Source organism: Ammospiza caudacuta, chromosome 4 (assembly GCF_027887145.1).
Source record: "Ammospiza caudacuta isolate bAmmCau1 chromosome 4, bAmmCau1.pri, whole genome shotgun sequence".
In the NCBI taxonomy this organism is placed as follows: domain Eukaryota; kingdom Metazoa; phylum Chordata; class Aves; order Passeriformes; family Passerellidae; genus Ammospiza; species Ammospiza caudacuta.
Genome location: NC_080596.1, coordinates 46,440,979 through 46,468,339, shown reverse-complemented (window position 1 = coordinate 46,468,339; position 27,361 = coordinate 46,440,979). Strand labels below are relative to the sequence as shown.

Sequence of the window (27,361 nt, the reverse complement as noted above, 5' to 3'; positions counted from 1 at the left end):
AAAAACATAATCCAGGAGAGCAGCACAGGCTGGGGATCTATCTGGCTAAGGAAAAGCTCTATGGAAAAGCATAGAGGGTCCTGGTGGACAAGCAGTTCAGCGTGAGTGAACAGTCTGTTGCTGCAGCAAAGAAAGCCAATACAAGACTTGGCTGCATCAATGCCAGGAGAAATAAAGTAACTATGCCATTCTACTCAGTTCTGGTCAGGCCACATCTGAATATTGTGTTCAGTTTTGGCCCCTGCTATACAAAAAAGATGTGGACAGGGTGGAGAAGGTGCAGTAAAGGGCAATAAAGATGACCAAATTACTGTGTAGCCTGTCACATGAGGAAAGGCTGAGAAAACTGGACTTTTCCAGCTGGGAGAAAATAAGCTTAGGCACACCTTATTACTGTGTTCCTGTATTTAAAGGGTGTCTACTAAGAAGTTGGAGATTCCCTTTTCATAAGGAGTCTTATGGAAAAGTGAGGAGTGATATGTGCAAGTTACGCTTGGGAAGATTCCAACTGGACACAAGACAAAACTTTCCACAAGGAGAATAATCAGCCTTTGGAATAATCTCTCCATTATGTGGCAAGTGGTGGATTCCCCAGCACTGGAGACTTAAGATTCAGCAGGACAGGGTGATGGTGACCCATCCAGACTGTGCTTTCACCAGCAAAGACTGGACCAGATGATCCTTGAGGTCCCTTCCAACCTGGAATGAGTCTACAACGATTATCAGGATGTAAGATGACCAGTGATTGTCAGGTGCCCAAAGACTGACCAAAAGGGAGAAATGTTAATATACTTCTGGTAGATAGTAACATCTCTCTTCCTCTCTCTTACCACCTGAGAACAATCCATTGCTGGTCTAGTAATTAGCAAATCTCTCTTTTTAAGCCACAGAAACTTATTGTTCTGCTCTTCTCTTCATTTGTACAAGAAATCACAAAAAGTGAGAATGGTCCTACAGATTTGTCAGCATGTGGTTCAATTGCTCAGCATCTATAAATGCTGGGCTTGGCAGGGAAAATATTACTTGCTGTAAACAAGTTTATCCAAGCAGTTCCCGTGGTTACTGATGATCAGAACAGCAATAAATGAGATTTTGAAAGAATTAAAGGAAAAAAAAATGGCTGGTACAGATCATACTTGTAAGAGATAAAATATTATAATATAATAACAAGCAGACAGACTGAAAAATGGAGAAACGTTAAAACAACAGTTAAAGAGGAAGTACTGCAAACTGCTGTTTAAAAGTATAAATTTTATATATGACTAATATTTAGATAGACTAGAACATCTTTAAGGAAACAAAAAAGTGGGAACAGCACATTATATTCTAAAAGTATCTTATTTGATAGGTAGAAAAACAATTCACTAGGAAAGACATAAAAAGGAGGAATGCCTGAGAAGAAAGTGCAGACACAGTCTCTTGATACTGCAGAGCAGACACCTCAACCATTTATTTCCTTTTGCTATAATTTTTAATCTAAGCTCTGGTCAAATAATTTTAAAAGAACGCAATGCAGACATCCTGAGGACTGCAAGGCTCAGCAGACACCAGCATATGCACACCCTCTTTGTTACACAAGCAAATTTAGTGCTTCAGTCTTTCAATCAGTGCAGAGGGTTTCTGTTTCTTCCTAAAACAGGTTAAGAAGCAATCTGAAATCTCTTCTTTGAGTTTGGAGGATTTTTCTGAAAGGATCTGGAGTAATTCTGTGAACCTGGAAAATATAAAACATTGCTAATTGTTGTAGTTTCTGAAAGACACTCCAAGATTATATATTAATTACTTCCACTATATATTAATTACTTCCACCAATGTGCTCAGATCAATATTTGCTAACCTGCCCTTATTCTTACATCACCTGTTATATAATGTTGTCACTTATATAATTATTTAAACTCAAGGAACTTCCAAACAAGTAAAGATTACTTATAAGGACTCAAATACACCAGGAACCTAGATAGTCAGCTTTATTGTAAAAATAAAACAAAATGAGGGTTGCCCTCTTTTTCGGGGTTGTAATTTCAAAACAGAGATGCAAATCAATAGTAATTTGTTTTTTATGAGAGCTTTATATTTTTATTTAAAATGTACATTTTCAAATCTACTTTTCCTACACAAAAGAAGGTTATTAATTTCAGAACTAAAATAAAATTTGTCATTAGCAGTTCACCAGCATGTAAGTGTGGTACTACTCTAGAAGCTGCAAAAATAACTTGCCAGTACACCACATACTCTTGCTATAGATGTAAATATGTCAAAATGCTAAAAAAAAAAAAAAAAGAGATTATGAGACTGAATCTTTTTCCTTTTCCCTTTCATGTCATAACAAGAAAAAGAAGATTCAAAGGATCCCTACCCGTAAGAGTTAGGACTACCTCTGAACAAGTGAGGAGAAACTTCAGAACCACTCAAAAGATCCTGCTAAGAAAACCTGTTGCTCTTTTATGCTGAGATGGCTCTCCCTAAGCACTAGACTTTTTGACAGTATGATGGGTTAATAAGTTTTGTTGGCCTTTTACCTTTCAAGTCATTCTCCTTTGCCTACCTGTTATCAAAAATCCTTGACCGGTCCGTCTGTGGTTACCAAAATCCACAGGAGTCAGTGACTTCTTCTGAGGTGTGTCTCTCTGTACAAAGGAAAGATATATTCTTACCTAGTGAGATACACTTATCTATGGAAAGAGATCGATTATGGTTTTACGATCTAGTCCAGCAGACTGGACCCTACCAAAGTGCAAAGCTCAACACAGCACTAAAACTGCACACTTCTAGCACACACACCCCCTCAAAACCTGAAAAAAAAATTCTTCATACAACAGTACCACACCCTCCCCAAGACTTTTAGCATCATCCTCTCTAGAGATAGCAGGAATCCCTGTACATCAGAAGTCAGGAAACGAGACCTTCTGTAAACCAACAGCAGGCATGAAAGAAAACCTCCTCCTTTTTTCCATGTCTCCCCTTACACTGTAACATACCCTGAATGTATGAGTTGTGTTGGGTCTTGGAAATTGATCAACAGTAACAGTTCTTTCTCTGAGTGGCTGCTGCTCTGCCCTGCCAGCCATTGCACTTGACACTCTGCTATGAGTATACTGTTCTTGATGCTGAGAAAATTAGGAAGAGCATTAAGAGAATGCAGCAATTGAGTAAGTTAAAATATTTTTTTTCTGTTGACATACAAAAGTTTACAAGAAGGTAAGAAAAATATGTTTTCAATAACCAAAAGCACGAATTTAAGTGTTGCCTGTTTTTTAAACAGATGCATGACTGTTTCTATGTTGGCATGTTGATATATCAACATGTAAATTTACTTTCATTCTGGTGATTGATTACTGCCTCAGCCTTCAAAACTAGCCAATATAAGATCTGGCTTTTTTCAGTTATTAGCCTTTTCTACTTCAGTCAGCGTAGTATTCTAATTCTTACAACCTAATATTAGTGAATAAAACAATGAAAAGAGCTATTTAAATCCAGATGCATAGAAGAGCAAGGTTACTATCTTGTCATCTTGTTGGCTTGTTCTTTTTAGCTTTTTTTTTAACCAGATTTTTCTGTTGTCAGACACTTTCCACTATGATCTGTCTGTGATCTAAGGTTTTGAACTGCCTCCTCTTGCATTGTAATTGCACCCCAATGTAACACACATTAGCACGTTAAAACTATGTATTAAATACAAACCAACATAAGCTGTAAAATTACTCACTTCAACAAGTGACATAGGATAATTTATTTCTTAATAGCTTGAAGTTCTTTACTTTAATGAACACAACTTACAGGGCTCTGCTGCATTCGAGGTACTGAAACATGTTGTTCAACAGCCTCGGAGTTTATTGGTGGTAACTTGTTCCGGGTCACAGGCGCACGAGCAGAAGATAAACTACTGCCAACCCTACAGAATTTTAAGGATTCCCGTTTTAGGAGCATTCACCTTATAGACTTCTTCACTGAAGTAATATGAAATTCTTAAGTAGTAGATTTCTTTATAAAGCTCAGCTACAGAAAGTAACAGCACCTAATACAGCAATAAAGAAGTAGAACAAATGCCTTTCCTCAAAAACAATCATGGCTCTGTTTGCTTTCTTCTTCCCTCTGAATTCTAAAATTAATAATAAATCATGGGTTAGTTCTCAAGTATTTTTCAAAATCCTTCAGTGGTGAAATTTCAGTAAAATTCTGAGAAAAGAATAAAATGAAAAACTTACTTTTTTTTTCCTTTACGGATTTCATCATTGTGCATATTAGGAACTTCTGAGCAGGGATGGTCAGAGGTGAGAGAAGGTAACCTTGGTACTTTCCTAGAAGATGCCAGCAGAGCCGGAGATGGTGAGAGAACACTGTTATCAGAAATTCTCCCCAACCTAGCATGTGCTGAATTTGGAGTGCTGGAGGTACTGGTATGCTGTTTGTCTTCTTGCTCATTCCTAGGGAAAGAAAAAGAAATAAGGAATTAGGATCAAGAAATACAAGGGTTTAAAGTGCATCATTTTTACCTGTGCAAATTACTATCATATCAGTGATCACAAGATCACACAAGATCACTGCCTTTTTTACCATTTTTTTTCTAATTGCAAACAATTTTTTATGTGAATTATGTTGTATTTTTAAAATGTCAATGTCACCTACTGGTGTTTTTCTGCCATGGCAGCATGCCTCTGTTGGAGTGGTTTTGCTTGAATTGTCATCACACCACTCAGATCACTGCAGAAGTTGCTGGAGAAACGGTAAACCTATTAAAAGCAACAACTATGTGTTAACCTTTACTTTTTTAGAAGGAATATCTCAAAAAGCACATAGTTAAGAGGTATTTTACTTGTTTTTTATTTCTAGTTCCTTTTAAGATGGTTCAGTATAATTCTCAGGAGTAGATGGGGCAACAATGCTTTTTTCTTTTGCTTATCTTCAACATATTTTTATAAACAAAATTTGTGTAATTTAGTCACTGAATTGCAACTCGATTTACAATATAAATTTCAGCTGAAGCCAAAGATTGATTCTTCAAACTTTTCACGTTCTTTCACTTTTCCCTCAGCACAGGGGCATGATTTATCAAAGGATTTTACTTCTCCTGGCTGCTGGGACTGCTATAGAACAAAGCACACCCACAGGGAGAACCAAGACTGCTGCGCTATCTTTCCTGTGTTCCTTATCTCACTCTTTAGCAAGCATGGAAAAAGAGCCGATAGAAGAAAATTAAGTCACTTGAACTCAGCAGTGAGAGACAGGAGAGAAAAAAAAAACACAAACAGAAGCAGTGGCTGAAAAAGGAAATAAATGTGCAATACACTAATCAGGAGACAGAGGGAGGAGACAGCAAGCAGGACATTTTATCAATATAACCATGAGCTTCTACAAAGACAGGTAAGGCCTAGTGCCAGCGTGCTAGTGGATGTACTGCAGAATCCCCTTTCACAAGAGGCAAAAAAAAAGAGAAGGAATGGGAGACTCAAACTCATGGTGTTGTGAGAAAAGCTCTTCAAGTTGCAACTTCACATCCCAGTTTATCTTCTTAATTCTAGCATGAAGAAATTACTGGATCACAATAAAAGCATAATTAATTTTTAAGGACAGAAAAGAATGTAACAAGACTTCGCAAATCAATGGCAGCAATACCTTAGAGGTAAATTGTACCTTTCAGAACCACCAAAGAAAAACAATTGACAAGAAACAAAAATTGAACATTGAATGAAACCTCATTTTAAATCAGATGACTTAAAGTACCCCTAATTGGTATAAAGAAGAAAAAAAAAAAAACCAGAGGAAATAAAGAAAAAGAGCCTTTTCAAGTTTCAATCAAGACTGTCCAAGGTTTGACAAAAAAAAAGAACATTTGACAGAGAGGTTTGCTTTATTTTTACCTGTGATGAAACCGAATGAGCCCCAAAAGATACACTTTGTGCTTCAGAGCCTCTGGAAAGTGGAATGGTCCCAACATCTGCTGTAATATGAATGGCTGGCAAATGCAGCAGTTTTGCTGTAACAGTTTTCAGTTTTTCTATTTGTTGGTCACACTCTGCACAACAGCAAAAAAAGTAGAGGGAACAAGAAGTATTTTCTATGTTTACCAGCCATCATTTCTTGGGGTTCAAGCAATATGACACAGTAAATAAAGAGTTGCACATAGCTTTATATTTCCATGCTATTTAAAAATCTAACATATATTATGGGTTTTTGAAAGCATTTCCATTTGTCTTTGCTTTCTCTGACACTGACATACAAGCTGGCCTATACAGGTAGATTCAGAGGTGGTTGTTTAAGAAAATACGGATAAGGCCTTTGAAATGCTGTCTAAAAATCCCCAGAGCTTTTCCTTTCCAAGTAGTAAAAAAAAATAAAAATATGTATCAAATAAAAAAAGTCTATTGATACCAGCCTCATCTGACAGCAGCTATACACTGTTTCATTTTGGGTATATGTTACCATCTTATTTCTATTATAAACTCAAATTCTTTTCCTTCCTAGTTTAAATACTAGCTATATGACCTTTAAAAATATAAAAGGGTAAACCTATCATAACACTGCTAAATGATCCTCCCTAAACTATAATACAGAGAGCTAAACAATCCACCTGCGCTGTCAAAAGAACTTTTAAATTACAGAAAAACCCGAAATGTTACTCCCTGATGCTGCAAGCATTCAGAAAAATTTTGCCATTTCTTACTTTGTTGTATTCTTATATTTGAGGTCAGGTGTACCTTACATTAGAGGTAACTTCCAAAATCCACCCTCAGTTATTCTTCTGTTACTTCTGTCCTTTTAAAATACATTGAAAGAACTGAAATTCCCCTCAGCCTCCAGAGATAACACATGCACACTAAATAGATTTTCACTTCTACCTATTTTTCCTAGCTTTTCCTTTTCCTCACTACAGTCTGTTAGAATATGAAAACATAGAATAAAATTCCATGTGTCACCTTTTCTTCCTCCTATATTCAAGTCATGAATTCCTGCACGTCAGCAAGACTGTCTATCTCACTTTAACATCCTGACCACCAAGGGTTCTTTCTATTTCTAAAGCTTAAACAATGAGGACTAGGAGACTCTGATTCCTAGGTTCCAGATCACATTGTCAGTGATCCCCTGACTAATGATGACTAACAGCATCAATTTGCATCTTCAAGCCAGTGATTAATATTTTTATTTTTTAAAACACACTCTCTTGCAATGAAGCTATTTCAGTATTTTTCTATTTACATCTCTCATACAAAACTCCCTGAAAATTAGGAAGAAAGTTTTATTTTAGGTGCATGTGTGTGCACACATTCTTGTGGCAAGGCATTGCATATGTTACAGTTCTACAGCACTGGTTATCGTAACTAAAGCTTGGAATATTTGCTTAATTTAAGCAGATGGGGAAGGATGACTTTTCTGAATTAGATTCAACAAATACCATATTTTCAAATGAAAATATCAAATACCTGGGATACTAGTTTCCCAATTTTTTTTAATCAGTTCCTCCAATATTCCAATGACATTGCTCCAGATATGATCAAACACTTCAGAAGCCACAGCATCTTTGATACAGGCATTGGGAGAAACAGGGGGAATGCCACGCTTACACCTCTTCTCAGAAAGACGCATTTTCTTTTGTTCCCAAATCTCATCCTCACTAATAAAGGAAACAAATTCAAAAGAATTCCCATGGGAATTGACTTCCTCCCACCACCCCCTCCTTCAATAGAGAAACATACATATGGAAGAAAAGGCAGTCAGCTGGAGATAACCAAAAAATTCAAACTCAAATTCACCTAAGGGAAGAGAACCTATCAAATACATATACTGATTTCTTTTTCATTTGCTGGCCATTGAAAAATTTAAAAATCCCATTAGGGCATTACAAAAGAAAGATCTACAGGTCTAGGAAAAAGTTTTGTATGTGGCACGGTCATTTGAGACTAAATCCTATGCTTTTTACAATAAAATAGGCAACAACATCTGTTGTATTTGTCAAGAGGACTCTCACATGAAAATTTCTTTCTCAGCATGCCCTGTGTACCTGCACACATCTGCAATTTTCCACCACTGATCAGAGATGAAACAACTTTAAAGGATTTATGCAGTATAACAAGAACAGTAGAGCCCATAGGCTTGCACATACCTTATTCCTATGCACTACAGTAAGAACAGTTACACTTTTTAGGTTTTTTTTCTGTTTCCTCTGTTTCTAGGGAAATATGTTTTAGCAAGATCTCCTAACTTGGTCTTCTAGTACACCCTCTGAGAAAGAATGTTTTGACTTTTTTCTTTTTGTTAATGCCATTGTATTTTTTCCTAAGGAAAGGGGTTTTTGGGAGGTTTTTTTTTGAGATCAAAAAGATGCTTCCAAATTCCTACAGGTTTCTACTACCTCCCTTTCTCTTGTCTCTCACTTCTTCACTTCTTCCTCAAGCCACACTGCATAATTCTTAACTGTATGTGAGATGTGGCTGATTGGTCCAACTCACAAAATGACCAAGCTATTCTCCTGTCAGGCTTTGTAACACCTAATGTTTTAGTTATGGAGAACAAGGTATTTCACAACTGAAGGAAACAAGTAGCATATGAAGGAGACAAAAGAGAGAAACATACCCTCAGAAAAGTCTCCCTCCCAAATTAAGTTTGTTTACTTATTAAAACAGAGAAAACTACTGAGAGCATTCTTAAACCTAAATGCTTCCTAAAAAGGCAGCAATCCCAGCCTTCTCTTTCAAAAAGAGCACTGAAATGGTCTCTCTCTGAAAGGTTCCTCAGGTTTTCAGAACAACCACGTCTTTGTTCTGAGTGTGCATAAGGCCTAAGCACAAAAAGCTTTGTGCCCAGTGAGTGCTACCAAAGTTTTCCCCTTTTAGAGGCCTTTTAGAAAGCAACACATGATGATCTTTCATCCACCCAGTAGCCTAACTCCTGGAACATTCAACTGGCCCACAGGAAACCCAGGCTGCACTGTGAGGAAGATGACTGAATGACTCGTCACTCACAAGAGTGCTCTAAATGCAGGCTGTAACCTGCAGCTCTCCTCACAAAGCTGCTGTACTCTGCACAGAAAGAATTTAAGACTCAGTAGGGCAGACAATGACAGCACAAACAGTGTAATGACACTAAACACCCTGACGCTCAAGGCACTCACCTGGGTAGAAGGGATGCCTTCATCCTCAAAATTAAAATATCTTAAAATTAAATATTCATTTTACTGAATCTCCATGCATCAAATACCTCAAAACAACTATTTAAGACATTCCTCTGAAATGGGAGATGTGAGCTTTAAACCACTAATCTTAATCTTAATCTTCCACATGCCCAGTGAGTGTCCTGACCACTGCGCTACCGAACACAGGGGCAGAAGAGAAACACAGTTTAGTAACCCTGACTCAGTTCATTGATATTTTTTCATTACATTCTTTAAAAATACATATATCTGTTATTTACAGTTCCTTGTTGTCAAAGGCAAGATATTCCTCTATTTTTCCATCCTCATCATAAATTTCTTCTTCCAGGAAGGAATACATGGCTGAGTCTGATGCAGAAATCCTATTGGAACTTGAATGCAGTGATGTATGTATTGGAGATACTGTTGGGATCAGTTTAGAGCCTGAGATGCAGAGCCTGAAAAAAATATCAAGAAAATGAGAATTAAACATTCAAAGAAAGGAGAAAGTGCATATTTAATTATACTGACATGTTTCAGTAATACAAAAGTAATATTTGTACATGTTTCTGAAGAGGGAAGACCAAAACGAAAACTTTAAAAAATTAACATACTCTTTTGTATGACCAGTACATTCAAGGAGGCCAGGCACACACTTAGTATCTACATGGGCATCATTTCTGCTCTGAAAATGCTGAAAGCCTTCATCCTTTGGCACTAGGAGCTGCTTTCCTAGAACCCTGAATAAAAAGGAGAGAACAAGCAGTGTCATAGATGGAAAACTTAGCCATATGCAAATATCCAGAATAGAAGCACCTGCAAACAGTAGGCAATGCAAAAGCACAACTTACATCTGCTTTGAGGGGCCAGAGCCTTGTGTGTTACCTTAATATTGCCTATTATTTAAGTCATTAAAGTTAAGCTGATTTACACAATATGAGATTCTAGTTTACAAATTTTAGGAGCAAATGGTAAAACTTGTTAGATTGTTCTAAAGCCAGACAAAGTAAACACACTTCCTCCCTTATGAAAAAACTATGTAAGATATGTTTTAAAATGGATGCAGAAGACAATTAACATCTGTGCTTGACTTATCCAACTCCAGTATCCACCTAATGTGAGTAAAAGTGCTAATCAGAAGTGTTTACATGGAAAGTTAAGGCTACAGTTAAAGTTCAGAAAATGTGTGAACTCCAACATGCATAATGTAGAGAGGAAGAGCGAAAAGGTTAAAAGTAACTCTAATAAATTTACACTAAATTATATAATAAAATAATTTCTGAACAACTTTCCTGCAATCATTTTATTAATCAAAATGAAGGGCATCAGTTGCTAAAGCAACACTGCCCAGACTGACTCACAGCTATGGCACAGATCAGTCCCAGGCACAGAGATCTGAATGCACAAGTGTTGCTGATGCCCAAACTATAAGAGGTTATCCCAAAAACTCAAATTACAATGATAACTGATTTAAACTACTACTAGCAAGAATTTCCTTACCTTATATGAGGAAATTGTTCAACCCAATCTGCACATTCTGCCTGCAGGTTCTCTGTTTTTGAGGTCACTTTTCCTTCAAACAGCAATTCATCAATCTCCCAAAACAACTGCTGCACTCTCTGTGTGTTGGCTTTATCAAATTCCTATATATTATAAAGTTAATAGTTGTTAGCAAATATGCACGAATACTAAAATTTCTGTAATATTTAAAGAACAGAACAACACGAATCAACTTCGCTGAGCATGTCAAAATGCATGTTCAGACTACATATTTTTGACACAATTTATATACCACAATGCAGAAAAAAACCCCAAAAAACAAACACCCAAAAAATTGCACACAGCTGGCCTGAACAAGATGATTTAGCAAAAAGGAACTACAAGACTGTATTTCTTTGACATTAACATATAACATACAGCTGCCTAGAATTAGCCCTATTAAAAAAAAAAAAAAAAAAAAAAGAAACAACCATTATAAGTTGTTCAGACTTCCAGCTTATTCTCTGTGCCAATGTGAAGCACGCACACTGCATCTCCAGCACCCAGGGCACCCTGCTCTTTCAAGAAGTCCTCTTCTTCTTTCTTTCTAAGTACAACAGCTAAGAGGGCAAAGAGGGAGCACCTTATGCCTGTGTGACCTAGTCTAGGGCTTAGGAAACAGCTGTCAGTGTGAGAAATGCCCTTCCATACTTCTTCACTAAACCTACAACTCAGTGCTACTAGATAGTAGGTTAACACAAAGGCAAATGAAAATAGTAGAGAAATGCCTGATTTTATCCAGTGATGGGGAGACAAGCACTTGGCTGAGGGTTCCTCAGCTAGGCACTGTTTGTAATGACATTTGCCACGTACTTTAGACACTTTGATACACTAAAAAACTGATAAAACTGAAGGCCCAAATTATGCTTGTTCCCTTCCAGCTGAATGCCTCGAAGCACTTCAGGCCACAGAAGGGATCACACGGAATGAGAAAATAACTCTCACGCAGGTTACTGTAATATCCAGAGCCAGGCTTTCTCCTGAAGGGCTGGCAGCGACAGGTTGGGTCAGTACGCTAAAGGTTAGGGCATTATGCAAAAAGAATGGCAGAACTACCACTACCAGCCACAGAAGGTTTTCTGAAATGAAAGTGGCAGCAACTGCAATGCTGCAACTTCCAGCCTGCACCAGGTATGCCTCAGAGGTCAGCCTTTGTAACAGTAGGACCTCTCTTTGCATCATCTACAAAAAACAACTAAGTTCATGTAAGAGCTAAATGTTTACCAAGACTGGGAAATTTAAATGCATGTTCATGAATGTACCTCATAACTGAAAACCTTGAGAAAAGTTGAATTTAGACATTGCCTGCACTATATAGTGTTTGAAAGGACGTGTTTTATCATTTGCTTGCACTCAAAAACCTAAGCCTACCTTCTTCAGTAAAACAGCTTTGTTTTCCCCAAACTTCATCACTTATCATTTTATTCTATTTTCCTTTGTTACACATCAGCTGCACCAATACCATCATGCAAATAAAACTATTTTTTAAATATTCAATTAATACACTTATTCCTTAGGCTATTATGGATGAGGTGCTGCATGTCCAACATCAGTAAAAAACTAGTATTTCCACAATATTTAGAGAAAGAGTAATATAAAAGCTTCTGTGACATACATCATCCCTCCAGGAGTAAATCGAACTTCTTTCAGTAGACAAACTAGTAGTATAGCTGTTTATTCCAGACCAAGAATTATTCAGCTCCGTGGGTGTTGTGCAATCACTAGGTGAAAGGGATGAAAGTGTCTCACTGAAAAGAAGACAAATTAAAATGAAGAACACATGTATTTTCTGTATAAACATCTTTTAAAAAAAGCAACAAATCAAGTAAATGGTGCAAGCAGATAGTTTAAAGTAGAGTGAATACATGCTCCCATTAGTACTATTTACTACCTCAAAGGCAATTCCTTCTACACTATTAAGTTTTTGCATGCATTTAGACCATTGCAACTCTATGGCACTCTAAAATATGCATATGAATGTGTTTATGTTTTTGAATATAATTATATGCATGTATCTATGTTTCCAGCTCAAACAATTATTTTGGTTTCTCCACGTCAGCTAGTGATCACATGAAAAACAGATGGAAGATAATATAAGGTTTCTTTAACTCTTTCACATTAGAAGCTTCCACAAGAAAACTTCTGCAAAACTAAGCACAAGATCTCTACAGATGTTTCAAACAGCCCTTTTTAGTTACATGTCCCTATGCAGCACTTTTTATGTTGCTAAATCTGGCGCACTTTAAAATTGAGCCACAGCAACTCAAGCCCCCAAAGTTTTAGCTGGTCCTTGCCAGCTACCACCCACCCCAGGATGCAGGGAAAGCAGTGGTAATAGGATGTGCAGGCAAATCCTAACCAGTGTCATCTGGAATAAAATGTCTTGAAAGTTAATTAACCTGCAACATGAGCGAGCATGATTTCAATTTAATCATGAAGTCTGATTTCCCTTCCAGACCTAATCAGTGCCCTCTATGGTCTTAAAATACTTAAATCCATATCACAAACCAGGAATAAAGTTCAAACCCTTTAAACAGCAGGTTAGGTCAATTTGTATCCTGGATTATATCGTGCAATAGTTATTATCCATGAGAATTATTGGAAGAATGATTAGTGAAAATTAACTCCAATCTGGAAATATCTAAGTCAGAAGTAAGTTAATTAAGCATTATTTCAGAAGTACATGAATACCAGGTATAATTGTCAATGGCTTCTTGAACATTTCTTGCAAAAACTGATGGAAGAGACACTCCACTTTTTCCAGAGAGACACCAATTTGGGGAACCTCTGGACAGTCCCTTCCTATAAACACAGAAACATAACATTCCATAATTTTAAATAAAGTTAATTCACATCTCCACTGGAAAGGTAGGGGTGAGGAGGGCAGGGGAAAGGAGAAGAGGAGGAAGACAACTACTCTGTTGAATTTTTCCATTTTTCAGTCCTATCCATCAAGACAAACATTTGCCTGAAGCAACCAAATAGCTTTTATTTGCCTTACTTACAAAAGTGTGTTTAAAAAAATGTACTTTAGAGACTTGCTTTACTCCATTGCCATCCTCCTTGGATTTTGCACTTCAAACTTCGCAAGAAGCACACACAAATGAATCAGCACCTCACTACTGCAACAACAGAGCAAAGGCACAAACCAGTAACTGCCCATAGAACAGTTTAACAAAGGAATGTTTTTTCTTTGTTTGGGAGGGCAGGGCTTTTTGTTGGGGGGGGGGGTAATTACATATTACATTCGATGCATGAAGTTGGGTCATCAATATGCTAAACCCAGCTCTTCAGAACATACACAGATGTGTGAAAGTGCTCCTTGGAAGCACTTAGAACAACTGATTGCTTCACCTATTTTCATGCCATAAAACCCTCACAGCAGCATGACGGCATCGAAGTACATTTGTGAATGAGTAACTACAGGAAAACAGCTCACAGTTCCAAGAATTTTCTTCATTTCTTTTAGACAAGAACTGTAGATTTATCTTTCCATTACACATATTACAAAGACACATATGTCAAAATCTACCTCTCTACTCAAATGGACATCACACATCCTACTGCTATGTCTTGGTTAAGAAAACAACAAAACCTACCATCAGCTTGAACTTGCATCAGAGAAGACCTTAAATTTAAAATTCTTCGAGGCTGGTTAAACAGCAGTGGAAAGCATTTCCATGTGTTTGCACTTCATATCCTATCTCTTCCCTAGGCATCTGCTTTTGGCCAGTAAGCACCAGGAGGCTCTATGAATATTCATAAAGTCCAGACCCATGACTTGAGTCTTATTTTGTTCTAACACCAAAATCTATCTCTCAGGAAGTAACAGTGAGCTCACAGTCTATCTTCTACATGGAATGCTGTTTCCTTCTGTTCCCGTACATCCCTCTCTGGCTAACATTTGCCATGTTATTTATTGCTCAGGGAGCTTTATAAGGTCTTTCAATTTTTTTCATAGCTGACCCTTGTTCTTAGTATTTTTCCACAACTTAATACCACCACCAAGGTTTAACACTTCACTGCTCTTTACCTGCTCAAACTGCCCAGGTCGGATTCCCATGAAACATCACTGGAGGAGGAAACCACTTACTGTTACCTTCTGCTTACTAATACCCAAGCTAAACCTCCCCTGGCACAATTTCAGGCTGTGTCCACTTCTCTTGATGTGAGCTGGAGCAAAGTAGTGTTTCTGCCACATTTTTCCACTGCATGTTATTGTACTACGTCTCCTGACTCCTTGGACCACACGCCATTAGACGCGCCGGTAGATCATTGCAATAAAATAAAACTACAGGAAAAACCCCTCCCAGCACATCTATAGCATCACTTCCCCTGCGCTGGCAGGCGAACACCAGAAGCTGGAACAGCTCCCAGCTGCTCACCGAAAGCTCCGCAGCGACGGGCATTACACGGGGACAACAACACCGCGGCAGCGCTCCCGCCGCCCCGGCAGGACAACAGGCGGGCCGCGGACACCGCCCCGCCACGGGCCGCAGACCCCGGCCCCGCCGGCACTCTCAACCGGGGACGAGCAGCCCCCGGCCCCGCCGCCACACTCACCCGGGGAGGAGCAGCCCCCGGCCCCGCCGGCACACTCACCCCGGGACGAGCCGCCCCCGGCCTTGCCGCCACACTCACCCCGGGACGAGCCGCCCCCGGCCTTGCCGCCACACTCACCCCAGGACGAGCAGCCCCCCGCCGCAGCCGCCACGCGGGCCGGCGCCCCGCGCCCTGCGCATGGGGGCGCGGCGGGCGCCCCCCGCACCGCCCCGGCGGCGGCAGCGCCACACCGCCCGCACCGCCCGCTGCCAGCGCCCACCCGCGCCGCCCGCGGCTCCCCACGCCACGCCCCGCCGCAAGGCCTCGCACCCCTCCGGGCCTCCCCACGAAAAGCTAAAGCATCAGCCTGGGCGGGAGCGGTGCCATCTCCCCATCTCTCGCCTCGCAACACGCAGCCAAAGAACGCCGAGCTTGGTCTTTCTGACCAGAGGTTTCCCTCGCCTTCGTAGATGAACAATGGTTATGCCATGCTGGCCAGCTACATAAAGATTTTCCCTTGTTAATTGAGTTCCTCTCTGAACTACCTCTGTGCACGTCACCGATCTTCTTTAGCATGGGTCAGAGCAGAGCATAGACTGTCAGCTGCAGATTTACACTAGCTCCAGTAATCCACTAGCTTCATTCATCTCTAGCTCCAGGACATAAAAACTCTGGCGTCTACATATTTTGCAGAAAGCATCTCTTAAAGGAGGAAACAGATATGCTTATAAGCAAAAAGAAAATACAAGAAAGAGGAAATAAAAATAAAGGCAGCATTAAATATGCTGAAAATTAAGACTGAAAAAGCAAGACATATGAAGCCTCGCCTTACAGGAAATCAAACAGCAGCATTTAAATGACATTTAAAGTTTCATAACCAAACAAAATATTGCTCACTAAGAAAGGCATACAGAAAATGCCTAGCATTTTTTCTCTGATGATAATTTTTTTTTTTAACCTGTTCAGTAAGGAAAGGTCCACATTCTTCAAAGGCCCATTCTTCCATGTCAGTAAATCATTAAGAAACTGCACACATAATTACAACTTTCCTTGTCCTTAACAATCATTCTTCTATAGGAGCAGGTTTGTCCAACGCTTCAGACACATGCACACACACAAAAATAAGAGTACTTTGTTAAGAAAATCTTACCCAAGCAGATGAAATCTAGAATAGAAAATTATGTCCTGGTTAAGAAAATGCAATTTTAACCTTCCACCTTCTCCTATATTTCCCCAGTGGAGAGCAAGAGTTAAATTTTGTGCAACCGTTTGGGAGGGCTTTTTTGTCATTGCAGCAACAAGATTCAGCCAGTGGTCATCCCCACACCTTAGCACAACAAAACCCCACAATATCATTTGCATTTCTCTAAACAAAGCCCCTTCTTCCTTTCCAACCAACACAATGATAATTATATGGATAAATAATTGTATAGGAGTATATTATTAGTATTAACACTACTTCCATCACTCTAATTTGTAACTGGAGAGAACTAATAAAGGACATGCCAAAAGACATTCAACCAAAGGAGCTTAGAAAACTCAATTAATAGAGAAAAATGCTAACTTTATTATCTGTCACAATTGCTATGAGATCTCTTTCACAGATGACTCAAAGTCTGTTTTGTAGCCACAGCCCCAATAGCAAATATTATGCATTGCTCCCTTGCCAACAAGGTATAATTTCTAGGTGCTGCCTTGTTGTCTGAAATAATTAATTTTTCTTAGATTTCACATCTTTACACATTCTTTACTATTCTAGAAGTATGATTTGTAACAAATGTAAACATACTAACCACATCATGCTCTCATAACAAGACATCTTTATCTTTTAACCTACCATTTACAGCTGGGGCACTTAAACCTGGAGAAAAAGAGGGTTCAGGGGGACCTGAACCCTCTACAACTCTATCACTCTCTACAACTACCTGAAAGGAGTTTGTAACCAGCTAGGGGTTGTTCTCTCCTCCCAAGTAGCAAGTGGCAGGATAAGCAGAAGTCGCCTCAAGTTGTGCTAGAGGAGGTTTAGATTGGATATTAGAAAAATATTCTTCACTGACAGGGTGGTCAGTAGGCTGATCAGGAAAGTGGTGGAATCACCAACTCTGGAAGTGTGTGTGACACCTGGGGACACAGTTTAATAGAGAACACATCAGTGCTGGGTTAATGCTTGGACTTAATGATTTAGGGGTCTTTTCCAACCTTAATGAGTCTCTTTATTAAAATCACTCATATTCTCACTTTCTGCTTGTTTGTCTATCCCACTCTTGGTTTGTAAAACCAAGACGTAACTATTTGTATGCCAGATTTCTATAAAACTTTGATGTGGAGTATGTAAAAAAAGAAATTAAACTATAAGCTCTCTCTAGCATAAATGTGGAAATACATCTGCAGGAAAAATAGATTTTGAAGTCACACCAATCTTTCTTAAACTGGTCTGGGACAATTACCATGGAAGCCTATTTCTTATTCTTCTTTGAAGTGATATAGCAAACAGAAGACTAACACCACAAATCCGGCCTGCTCAAATATTCTTCTTTAAAGGCTCACTCAACACAGTACCCACCTGTCAGGGGCATTTTCTTGGAAGTAAATAGACACTCCTGGTCAGTATCATGTTCACTGAGCAGAACGTACAAACTTCGTTGCAAACAACACTGAAAAACTGCCACTGCACAAAATGATCCTTCCACACATTCACCAGCTAATGCTGCTCCATCTTCAGAGTAAGCAAGAAACAGACATGACACAGCTACTTTCCACATTGATAATGTACAACATTTCAGGCATGCATTGCAGTATTGTAGTTGAATATTTACACCACAGAAAATACAACATTCATAAGAAATACACACATCCTTTTCCTTCTAGGTCAGGTAGTCATCTGTCCAACTTGGTTGCAGTCAGCCATGGTAAGCTCGCCCTCTATTGCTTGACAAAACACATCTTTTTCAAGATTGAGAGGATCTTTAGGAAAAGCACTTTCACTCTCTTGTAACAACTTCAGTGACCACAAACTTGCAGGTATAACAGACAGGATTGAATGTCATTGGCAGAGCCCAGAGGAGGTAGTACTATCTGAAGACTGCTGTAACAACTGTGCCAGGGCTTACACTTGGTTAATACTGCAGCACCAAGTTCCTCCTTCAGTGGTCTGGACCTTTTATGAGACATATCCAGTGACTTTTACAGCTCATAAAAGCAGTCAGCATTTGGCTCAGCATTTAATCACTTACTGCAGCAATACAAAAAAAATCCAGGTAGATGACAACAATGCCTGTCCCTGCTTACAGTCCCTGTGCCTCAGCTTTCTCAAAATCAGGCTCATTGTGGCGTATCTTGAAAAAGCATCCCGGGAATAGTTTAGCTGACGCAACTCCAGTAGGTGCATGTAAATTAAACAGCATTATGAGAGATTTAATAGAACATTCATCTAGCCTTCTGCAGTAAATTATTTTATAAGGCAGCTATATTATGTTTGGCTTGTTTGTTTAGAAATGACATGGCTTATTAAGGAGAATGAAAAAGAAAACCTGCCTTGAAAGGTAATACAGTAAATGCTGATCATCTTAACTTCTAGCAACACATCTTTATCATTACTCTTACTGAACATGCCAGAGGCTTGACAGCTAGCAAAAGAACATTACAAAAATTATAGTACGTCTCCATTTGAGAGTGTCACTTGGAGATAATTTTCATTTTGTTCTCATCTTTATTAATAAGCACTGCCAGAAGTGTTTCAATGCTTTCAAGTCATCTGGTTGCTGGTCAATGAATGAAGTACTGTTTATATCTGAAGCATGAAAATATATATCTGAACTGACTATATCTGAAGCATGAAAATACAAATCTTTATCAGTCTTTCCACTGATGGTGTTTAATCATACCACCTGATTGGCCCTTTCCTCCTACAAAAATGTCACTTACTGTCTTTGAAGCTGTGTATGGGTTACTGATGTGTTGATCATCAAACTACCTTGGGAGCATTTGTGCAGTTGCACTCTTGGTGAGTTTTTCCTTTGTCTACCTTTTTGATCTGACAAAATTACCATAATTTGCCACAATGTGAACTTTCTTCATATGTTGCTAAAATTCTATTTGTAAATAAACATAGAAGCCTCACTTGGTTCAAAAAGTAGGTAGCATTGGAACAAAAGCATGGAAGTTTCTCTGTGCTTGCCTACATCACCATCTACAGTTTGTCAGTCCTCTGTGGCTGCCTCCTGCACAGAGTGCTCACTAGGTGCACTCAAAATCACCTCTTTTACCCAAGACCTGCTTCCCCTTAGGGTCAAGGTTTTCACTGGTTATTTCATCTGGAGTGAAGAAAAATAGTAAAAAAGTAATGTAATTATTTTCTTGAATCACTGACAACACTGAAAGCAGGCCATCATTTTTAATACAATTTCAGTCTGTGTGCACACAACACAGAATCTCAGGCATCCATTTGTAGTACATACACTTAAGTGCAGTGCCTCCTATTAGACATTTTTATATTGAATCCTGAAACAGATTTAAAGCTTTTCCAGCCATGATCTGTGTTGAGTTCTGCTCCTATCTTTATAAAACAAAGTAAGATAAACTGCTCCAATTTTTAAGACAGGCTTATGTCACAGATATCTTTCCACTAACAATTTTTTCTTAGGATTTTTTCTTTTCTGAGGAGCTGAAACCTCAGAAACAAAATGTAAGGAATGGTTATCTGCTGCTGTGGAATGCAACAGGTGGATCCGTGATTGGTGTCCTGTAGATGTTTAGATTTGGTGACCAGTCATGGCAGAGCTGGCTCCTGCTCTCTGTCCGAGCCAGCTGCCTTTGTTTTCATTCTTTTCTATTCTATTCTTAGCTAGCCTTCTGAGAAAACCTTTCCTTCTATTCTTTTTAGTTAGTTATAATGTAATATATATATCATAAAATAATAAATCAAGCCTTCTAAACATACAGTCAACATTCTCGTCTCTTCCCTCGTCCAAGACCCCCTGTGAACACAGTCACAGGCTTATTTATATATAGTAATTTTATTCTTCTGCAAATTTTAAAGGCTTTGTAATTTTGAAATGCATTCAAGATGGCATGAGCTTGCAAGGTATTATATATCTAATTTTAAATCTAGCTGTAATTCTGATTCACTGTGAAAATGCAACTGCAAGTATAATTCTTGGTTATAAGAAACATAAACAATTTCTGAGTGCAAGATACTGTAGAAGTAAATCTGACTTTTTAATATAAATTATGAATCAACATTGAGGAAAATACTATCATCTTAATTAACTGCAATAATAAAGAATGCTAATTAGTGTCTTAGAGAGGGTGTTTTATTTCTTTGGATCTGATAGGAGGCATTTACTGCAGCAGGATCAAGTGACTGAACAGACAGGGACAGAGTAGCACCCTAACAAAACACTTGGAAGTGATCCACAAGACTTTCCCTGTGTATTCTTTTTACGTAAATTTGGAAATCCAGTAAATGTTTTTTTTTAAAATCAGACTTCTTTGGGCAGCATAACATCATAGAGATTGGAACACATTTTCTCTTCTCTCCATTGATCTCTGAAGAATATTGCACATATAATGAGTCACTGAGAACACTTGCAGAACTTTATCCTCTCAGAATTTAAAAAAACAAAAAACCAAAAATAATCTGAAATGTGACAGTTCTATAGCACAGAGTGAAACAATGCAATTGTGGAGACACCTTAGTCTGCATAGCTCAGGCATACTAACCACAAACACCCCTGGAAGATGTGCAATCATATTGCTAAACCATTATGTAGCCAAACAGATTTGAGGACCTGAAAGTTTTCCTCTATTCTTGCTATAGTGTGACTTCCATGGTGGTGTATTAGAAGAAAGGCAGTACTGAAAAACAAAATAACGAGCCTTTATTCATCCCACAACCACAACTCCTCTCCTAAAAAACAGAGAGAGAGAGAGACAGAGATGGAGCAATAAAATGCAAATAAAAACCAAGCAATTGCACAGTACCACTGCTCACCGCCTGTGTGGAATATCCCTCTGGTCAGTTCAGGTCAGCTGTCCTGGCCATGCTCCCTCACAGCTCCTTGTGCACTTCCTCACTGGCAGAGCCTGGGACACTGAAAAGTCCCTGACTTGGGCTGAGCACTGCTTGGCAACAACCAAACATCAGTGTGTGATCAGCATCATTCTCACACTGAATCCAAAACACAGCATCTACTCAGGGGACAGAAGTCATCAGAGTAAGGATGTAAAAACTATCACATGCCAACTTGTGAACATTACAAACATATGTTTTCAAGTGAAGGAGTCCAAACAGCTCAGAAATCCCCACACTGTTATGCATATAGTGTTTATACATGCACAAGTACACATTCACACCACATCCAAACTTTTCCAACAAAACTGTAGCAACAGTGAGAAAAGACTGACTGATTCAGTCAGTCATGTATTTTATGAGACAAGAAATCTCTAATTCCTTTAGCATTTGATAAAACTGAGAGGAATAATCTCACCACTGAAAAGACAACAAATTTCCACCAAACTACTGCATTATCCAAGAATCTTCTTCCTTACCAAAATATTGATGAAAAAAAAAAGCCCATTATGAGCCCAAACCTTAACTAAAAGCATGACTCCCATGAACAATGCATGTTGAATTCCACATTAATACAATTTAAAAAAAATAGTCCCCTAACTCACAAAATTTTAGAGGAGTTCACAACAGTTAAGAGTAACAATGAAGACTGAAGGTAACAATGAAGACTGAAGGTTCTTCCTCTTCATGGTTGACTTAATAATCCTGTTTATTGAGCACTGGATCAGAAATAAAATGCCTGGTTGTAAACATATCATCTTAGTTTCCAACAAACAATACAAGTGCTTTGCATCTAAGAACAATTAAAAGACTTAAAGCTAAAATGAGATTCATTGGGTTTTAGGGCTCAGTGGTTGCCTTTTGTTTTCTTTTCCACATTTATTCTCTAGTTGATTAGCTTGTACTGCATCTAGCTCTTGGACCCCCAGCACAAGAAGGATGTCAGCCCCTGGGAGCAATCCCCAAGGAAGGCCATGAAGATGATCAGAGATCCAGAACCCCTTTCCTATGAGGACAGGCTGAGAGTGCAGGGATTGTTCAGCCTGGAGAAGAAAAGGGGAGACCTTAGAGAAGGATTCCACTACCTAAAGGGGGCCTGCAGGACAGCTGGAGAGGGACTTCTTGTACAAAGACAGGTATTGGTAGGACAAGGGAGAAAGGCTTTAAACTGAAAGAGGGCAGGTTTGGAATAGATGCTGGGAAGAAATTCTTTACTCTGAGGGTGGTGAGGCACTGGAGCAGGTTGCCCAGACAAGTTGTGGATGGCCCATCCCTGAAAGTGTTCAAGACCAGATTGGACAGGGCTTTGAGCAATCTAGACTAGTAGAAGGTGCCCCATGGCAGTGGGATTGGAACTAGGTCATCTTTAAGGTCCCTTGCAACCCAAACCATTGTTGGAAGTCCATTAACATTTTCCAAAAACTGAGGTTTATATACAATATTACTAAATGTTAGTAATTATTTTTAGTTGCATCCATCTAGAGAGTGCAGATGAATGTGTAGCACCATGAGAAATTAAAATTTACTTCTGAGTTCTTGTGCACTAAATTGCAATGAAAAAACAGACCATAGCAAACCACGACATTACTGTATTTACTCTTTTAGATCAGTACAATAAGGGAAGTGACAGCTTGGTAACACTACAATGCCCCATCTAGGTTAGTATGCATTACAGTGTGAAAGAGATCTAGCGCTTTTAGTGGGTAAAACAGGAGACAGGGAATCAGAGTTCCCACCTTCTTCAGCAGCTCATCAGGTTACTTATATCCACATTTTCAAAGTTAGTAATTAGTAATTTTGAAACCCAAAGCTTGAGCCTCAAGAAATAAAAATTGACAAAAGATAATGACATTGGTACATCACAGAAAAAGATACACTTTTCATACCTAGTTCACAAACATTTTTTTCAATATGTCAGAACCATTCTGAAAATACGGAGCAGCAAAATTAGTTTCTACAAAATATTACCCACCCTAAACAACATAACTTAAGCTTTGCCCAGTTTATCTTTAAATTAGGTAGGGGTTGTTATCTCACCTACCTATTGCAACATGTTAGGATAGCAATAATATGTTTCCTTAAAAAGGAATCTGTGTATCTTGGTACATTAACATATTATTGCAAGTGTAGCATAAGGCATCTTCATATTCTCTCAAGAAATATCATGGTCTTTTTTAGCAGAATATATTTTCTCTCAAATAAGACTAAAAAACTGTGAATTTCTTTCTCCATTATGAAGAAAAAGATTTATTCATTATAAATCCTCCTTCAATTTGAAGAACAGGAAATTTCTATGTAGCAAATGTTAAATCTCACAATATACTGCCATAATTTAGCCCTATACACTACTAGGACAAATAGCTGGTAGTTGTGGAAATCAGAAAATTTAGCATATCTGAGAAAGACAGAAAGAAATCAGTGCTGGATTTTCACAGTTTTGCACTATCCATGTACTGTCATTGCTATCAGCTCGTATGTACTTAACTAAGATATAAAATGGATCCTTTATTAACCAATTATTCATCATAGATTGCTATCAATGAAAATACACTGGCCATTGAGGTCTTCTAAATAATTTTAAACAGCAATAAAACTTGAAATGAAGGAATTTTGCTTGCGTAAGCAAAAGCTTCCTGTGTATAATTATCAATAATGCATTATCATATTCTGTAACTCACAAATTCTCAACTCTAAGCAAGGAATGCTAAGGTTTTCAATATTTAATTAAGATGCTTCTTCTAAAAGCTTAAGTGAAACCATCTAATTAAAAAATGCTAATGTGGAGGTATAGACTTTCCTTGTCAGTGATGTATTTTTTTCCTTCTTCTACCTCTTTCTGGTTTGGTTTTGTTTTTTGAAGACAGACAATACCTTATCAGTATAACCTTGATTGCTATTAATAAAATATTTGAAATGCCACCATGCATACAAAAGCTTAAGTTAGGGGATAATAAGGTGATATCAATTAGAAGTGGTTCAATAGCAAGTCAAAATGAGTATTGTGCTGGACACAATCAGTTTTAAAATAACAGGGTTTATTCTTCATCCCAATACAATCAGTTTGTTTTAAGAGTGGATTCCATTCTTTAATTTTTTCTAATAATAAAAGTCATAGACATTTTACTTGGCTTTACTTTTGGTACTGAAAAAAATAAGTAGCTAGGGAGAAATTACATAGACATAACACCGATTTGTTCTGGCATTGTTTATATAAAGCACCAAACATCTTAGAAACAGAGCTCTATTACTACACTTAAAACCAGATTAACCTCCCTATTCATAAAAGGCTAGTATTTTACAAATACAGTAAAAGTGTTAAGCCTGAAAGAGCATACAATATGTTCTGAAATAAAATAAAAAGATCTAGATTGGAGTAGGGGGAAATAAAAGAAGCACATCAGTGAAGATTTGTGCTCCTACTTTAAATATTATCCTACATGGAAACCGAACTTAAAGCAGAAGTTCCAAAATCAATCTGAAGATTTAAGTGTACTAAAAGAGATTCCAGACCTTTAGAGTTAAAAACTTAAATACACATTAATTCCTATCAACACCTAACAAAACATTACTGTTCTTCTGATTGTCAGCTGTAAAGGTTAGCACAGTTTAATACTACAAAAGCAGCATTTATAGATGTCCATGAAATATATGCAGAACCTTCCTTTTTTTTGTATGAAAAATTCCACCTATACAGTAATGCAACTGTTGCTCACTTTTATAAATTCCTGTGGTTTAAATACACTAAGAAGCCACTTCAGTATACCTTTGCTGTAGTAAAATAGCACCAAATGGAAGCACATATTTAACAGGCTTCTTTTATACGCAGCAAACCTTAAACGTTCCAAGGTGAGACTTGAAAATCAAACACAGAAGCATCCAAACCAAGTTTCACACCTGTTATTGTCACTTTAGAACCTCACTAGGCAGTGACTGAAATATCTGCTTTGATGCGCAGTAGCAGCCTCGGGACAGAACTTGACACAACTCGCACACCTGCGTGCGGGACCTTTACGATACCTACTCAAGCTCACCATCCCCTGCGCGCCCTCTGCACGCCGGCTTCTCTCCCTGCGCATCCCCAGGTGGGGCCGGCACAATTTTCCGTGCAGGGCCGGGCTCTCACTCCGGTCCCTTCCACGCGGGGCCGCGAGCGTTGTGCAGCTCTTCGTTCCTCACGGCGCCGCACACACACAGCGGTGCGAGCCACCGCTCCTGCCCGCGAAGATGCGCTTCCCTGCCTCTGGCACACTGCCGGGGGAGGGAAAACCCTGCCCACGAAGATGTTCGGTACCTCTCAGGACACCCAGAGGCAGAAAAAGCCAGGTGGAAGGAAGCCCCAGCAGTGAGGGGCGCACACCTCCCCCGCACCCAGGTTCGCGGCGCGCTCACTCACTCACACGGGAAGCTGTGGGCTGCCGGCCGCCTCGTCGCCCTCGGCCACCGCCTCCTCCCCGATGTCGGGCAGAGTGACGAGCAGCGCCTTGGCCGCCGCCCGCCCCCCGGGCTCCTTGTCCGCCTCGCTGGGGGCCGGGCGCGGGGCGCGGCCGCCCCTGCCCTCGGCGCGGCCCCCGCCGGACGGGGGTTGCGGGCTGGGGGCCGGCGGGGAGCGGCGCAGCCTGGAGAGAAGGGCGCCCGCCCTCAGGGCCGCCACCTTCATGGCAGGCTGGGACGGGAGCCCCTTCCCGGCGCCGCAAGCCCTGTCGAGGGCCGGCGGCCTCTGGCGGGAGCTGCCCGCTGCCTGCGGCCCGGCAGGCGTTGCTAAGCGAAACAAACCCCGCCGGGCACGCACCGCCCTGGGCGGGGAGCACCGCGCCGGCGGAAGGCCCGGGAGCAGCCCCGAGCGGCATGCGCGCCTGGCGGGGCGCCGGGCCGCGGCAAAGGTCACATTTCCCCTCCAGTTAGAATTCCGTCTAATATTACAGGGCAAAAACGAAGCCCACCTGCCAGGGCAGCAGGGCCTTCTTCACACATCTGTGCGTAGGGAGGGCTTAACCAGAAGTGGGGAGCGAGAGCGACCCAAGCCAGCGCATCTTTGTCACCGTGCCAGGCAGATGCAGAAAGGAGCTGCGGGGAAGCAACAGCTCGCGGGCTTCAAAGGCGCTCCCAAACATCCTAGGCAGTTTGGAGAGCACTAGAGGGTGACAGTGGCACAAGCCAGTCAGCTGAGGGCACACAGTGGAGAATTATTAACTTTGCCCTGGCTTTCCAACACTGGGTTGTCTGCCTGACTGAAGATCAATATGAACAACCAGCAGCAGTTTGGGAACACTGTAATTTTTAGTATTATGGACAAGGCAAATATTGTGCCAGCTCAAAACATGACAGTTTATGTGGCCCTTGGAGTGCCCAAGAGAACAGCACAGGCTGAAAGTTAGACCAGTTGCTTTAAACATGTGAGCCCCAGGATCGTACATCGACCAACTAGTTGTACTTTTGGTGTTAAGTTGGCAGCTGCTGGTCCACAACAACCAGGAGTACAAAGTGAGGAATTTTATGTCTGCCTTGTCTTCCTAGCACATCAAGGAGTGCAATGAGCTGGCAGAGAGAGCACACAGACCACCAACTAGAGGACTGAGATTTGAAACTGGAGTATTCCTGGCCTTTTTCTTACAAACCAGGATATGTTCTGACAAAACCTTATGGAATAGGTGCGCTTAAATCTAACGGCAACACAACCTGAATTTATTCGTACCATGGTAAAAAGCCCTGACTAAGCCACAGTGAAAGTAGCATAATTGAGCTTGTTGGTGGGTAGTATATTTATCTCAGCTATATGTATGAGCATCACTACGCGTAACTTGTTCATTACTCCCTGTGTCCTGGTTTTGGCCAGGGCTGGGTTAATGTTTGCAATAGCAAGGAGGGGCACAGCTAGGAGCCTGAGGTAATTCTGTGTCTCCTCACATCAAGCACAAGGGGCAGGGGTCCTTTGTGTTCCATGAGGTAAGAACTCGCATGTGAATCGATCACCTCTCTTGTACACTCTTGTTATTAATGTTGTTCATATTACTGTTTGGTTTTTGTTTCATTGCTTTTTCAAGTAAATTGTTCTTATCTCAACCCATGATGTTCACCTTTTGTGTCTC

At 39.8% G+C, this 27,361-nt stretch overlaps 1 protein-coding gene across 3 annotated transcripts; it reads right to left on the bottom strand.

Moving 5' to 3' along the window:
• Positions 1-1,419: 1,419 nt before the first annotated feature.
• FAM149A (family with sequence similarity 149 member A) lies at positions 1,420-25,932 on the bottom strand. Of its 3 annotated transcripts, XM_058803776.1 has the most exons (14): positions 15,344-15,455; positions 13,355-13,465; positions 12,279-12,411; positions 10,625-10,767; positions 9,739-9,864; positions 9,406-9,582; positions 7,419-7,609; positions 5,859-6,013; positions 4,627-4,730; positions 4,206-4,424; positions 3,778-3,892; positions 2,979-3,107; positions 2,546-2,627; positions 1,420-1,714 (listed from the first exon to the last, which is right to left on the bottom strand). In XM_058803776.1, exons 1-14 carry the CDS (start codon positions 15,403-15,405, stop codon positions 1,641-1,643), a joined length of 1,821 nt encoding a protein of 606 aa, XP_058659759.1. In that variant the 5' UTR covers positions 15,406-15,455; the 3' UTR covers positions 1,420-1,640. The 3 variants fall into 3 exon arrangements, with proteins under 3 accessions (XP_058659759.1, XP_058659758.1, XP_058659760.1); XM_058803775.1 differs by lacking the exons at positions 13,355-13,465; positions 15,344-15,455 and adding an exon at positions 25,673-25,932; XM_058803777.1 differs by lacking the exons at positions 2,979-3,107; positions 13,355-13,465; positions 15,344-15,455 and adding an exon at positions 25,673-25,932.
• Between the last annotated feature and the right edge of the window lie 1,429 nt (positions 25,933-27,361).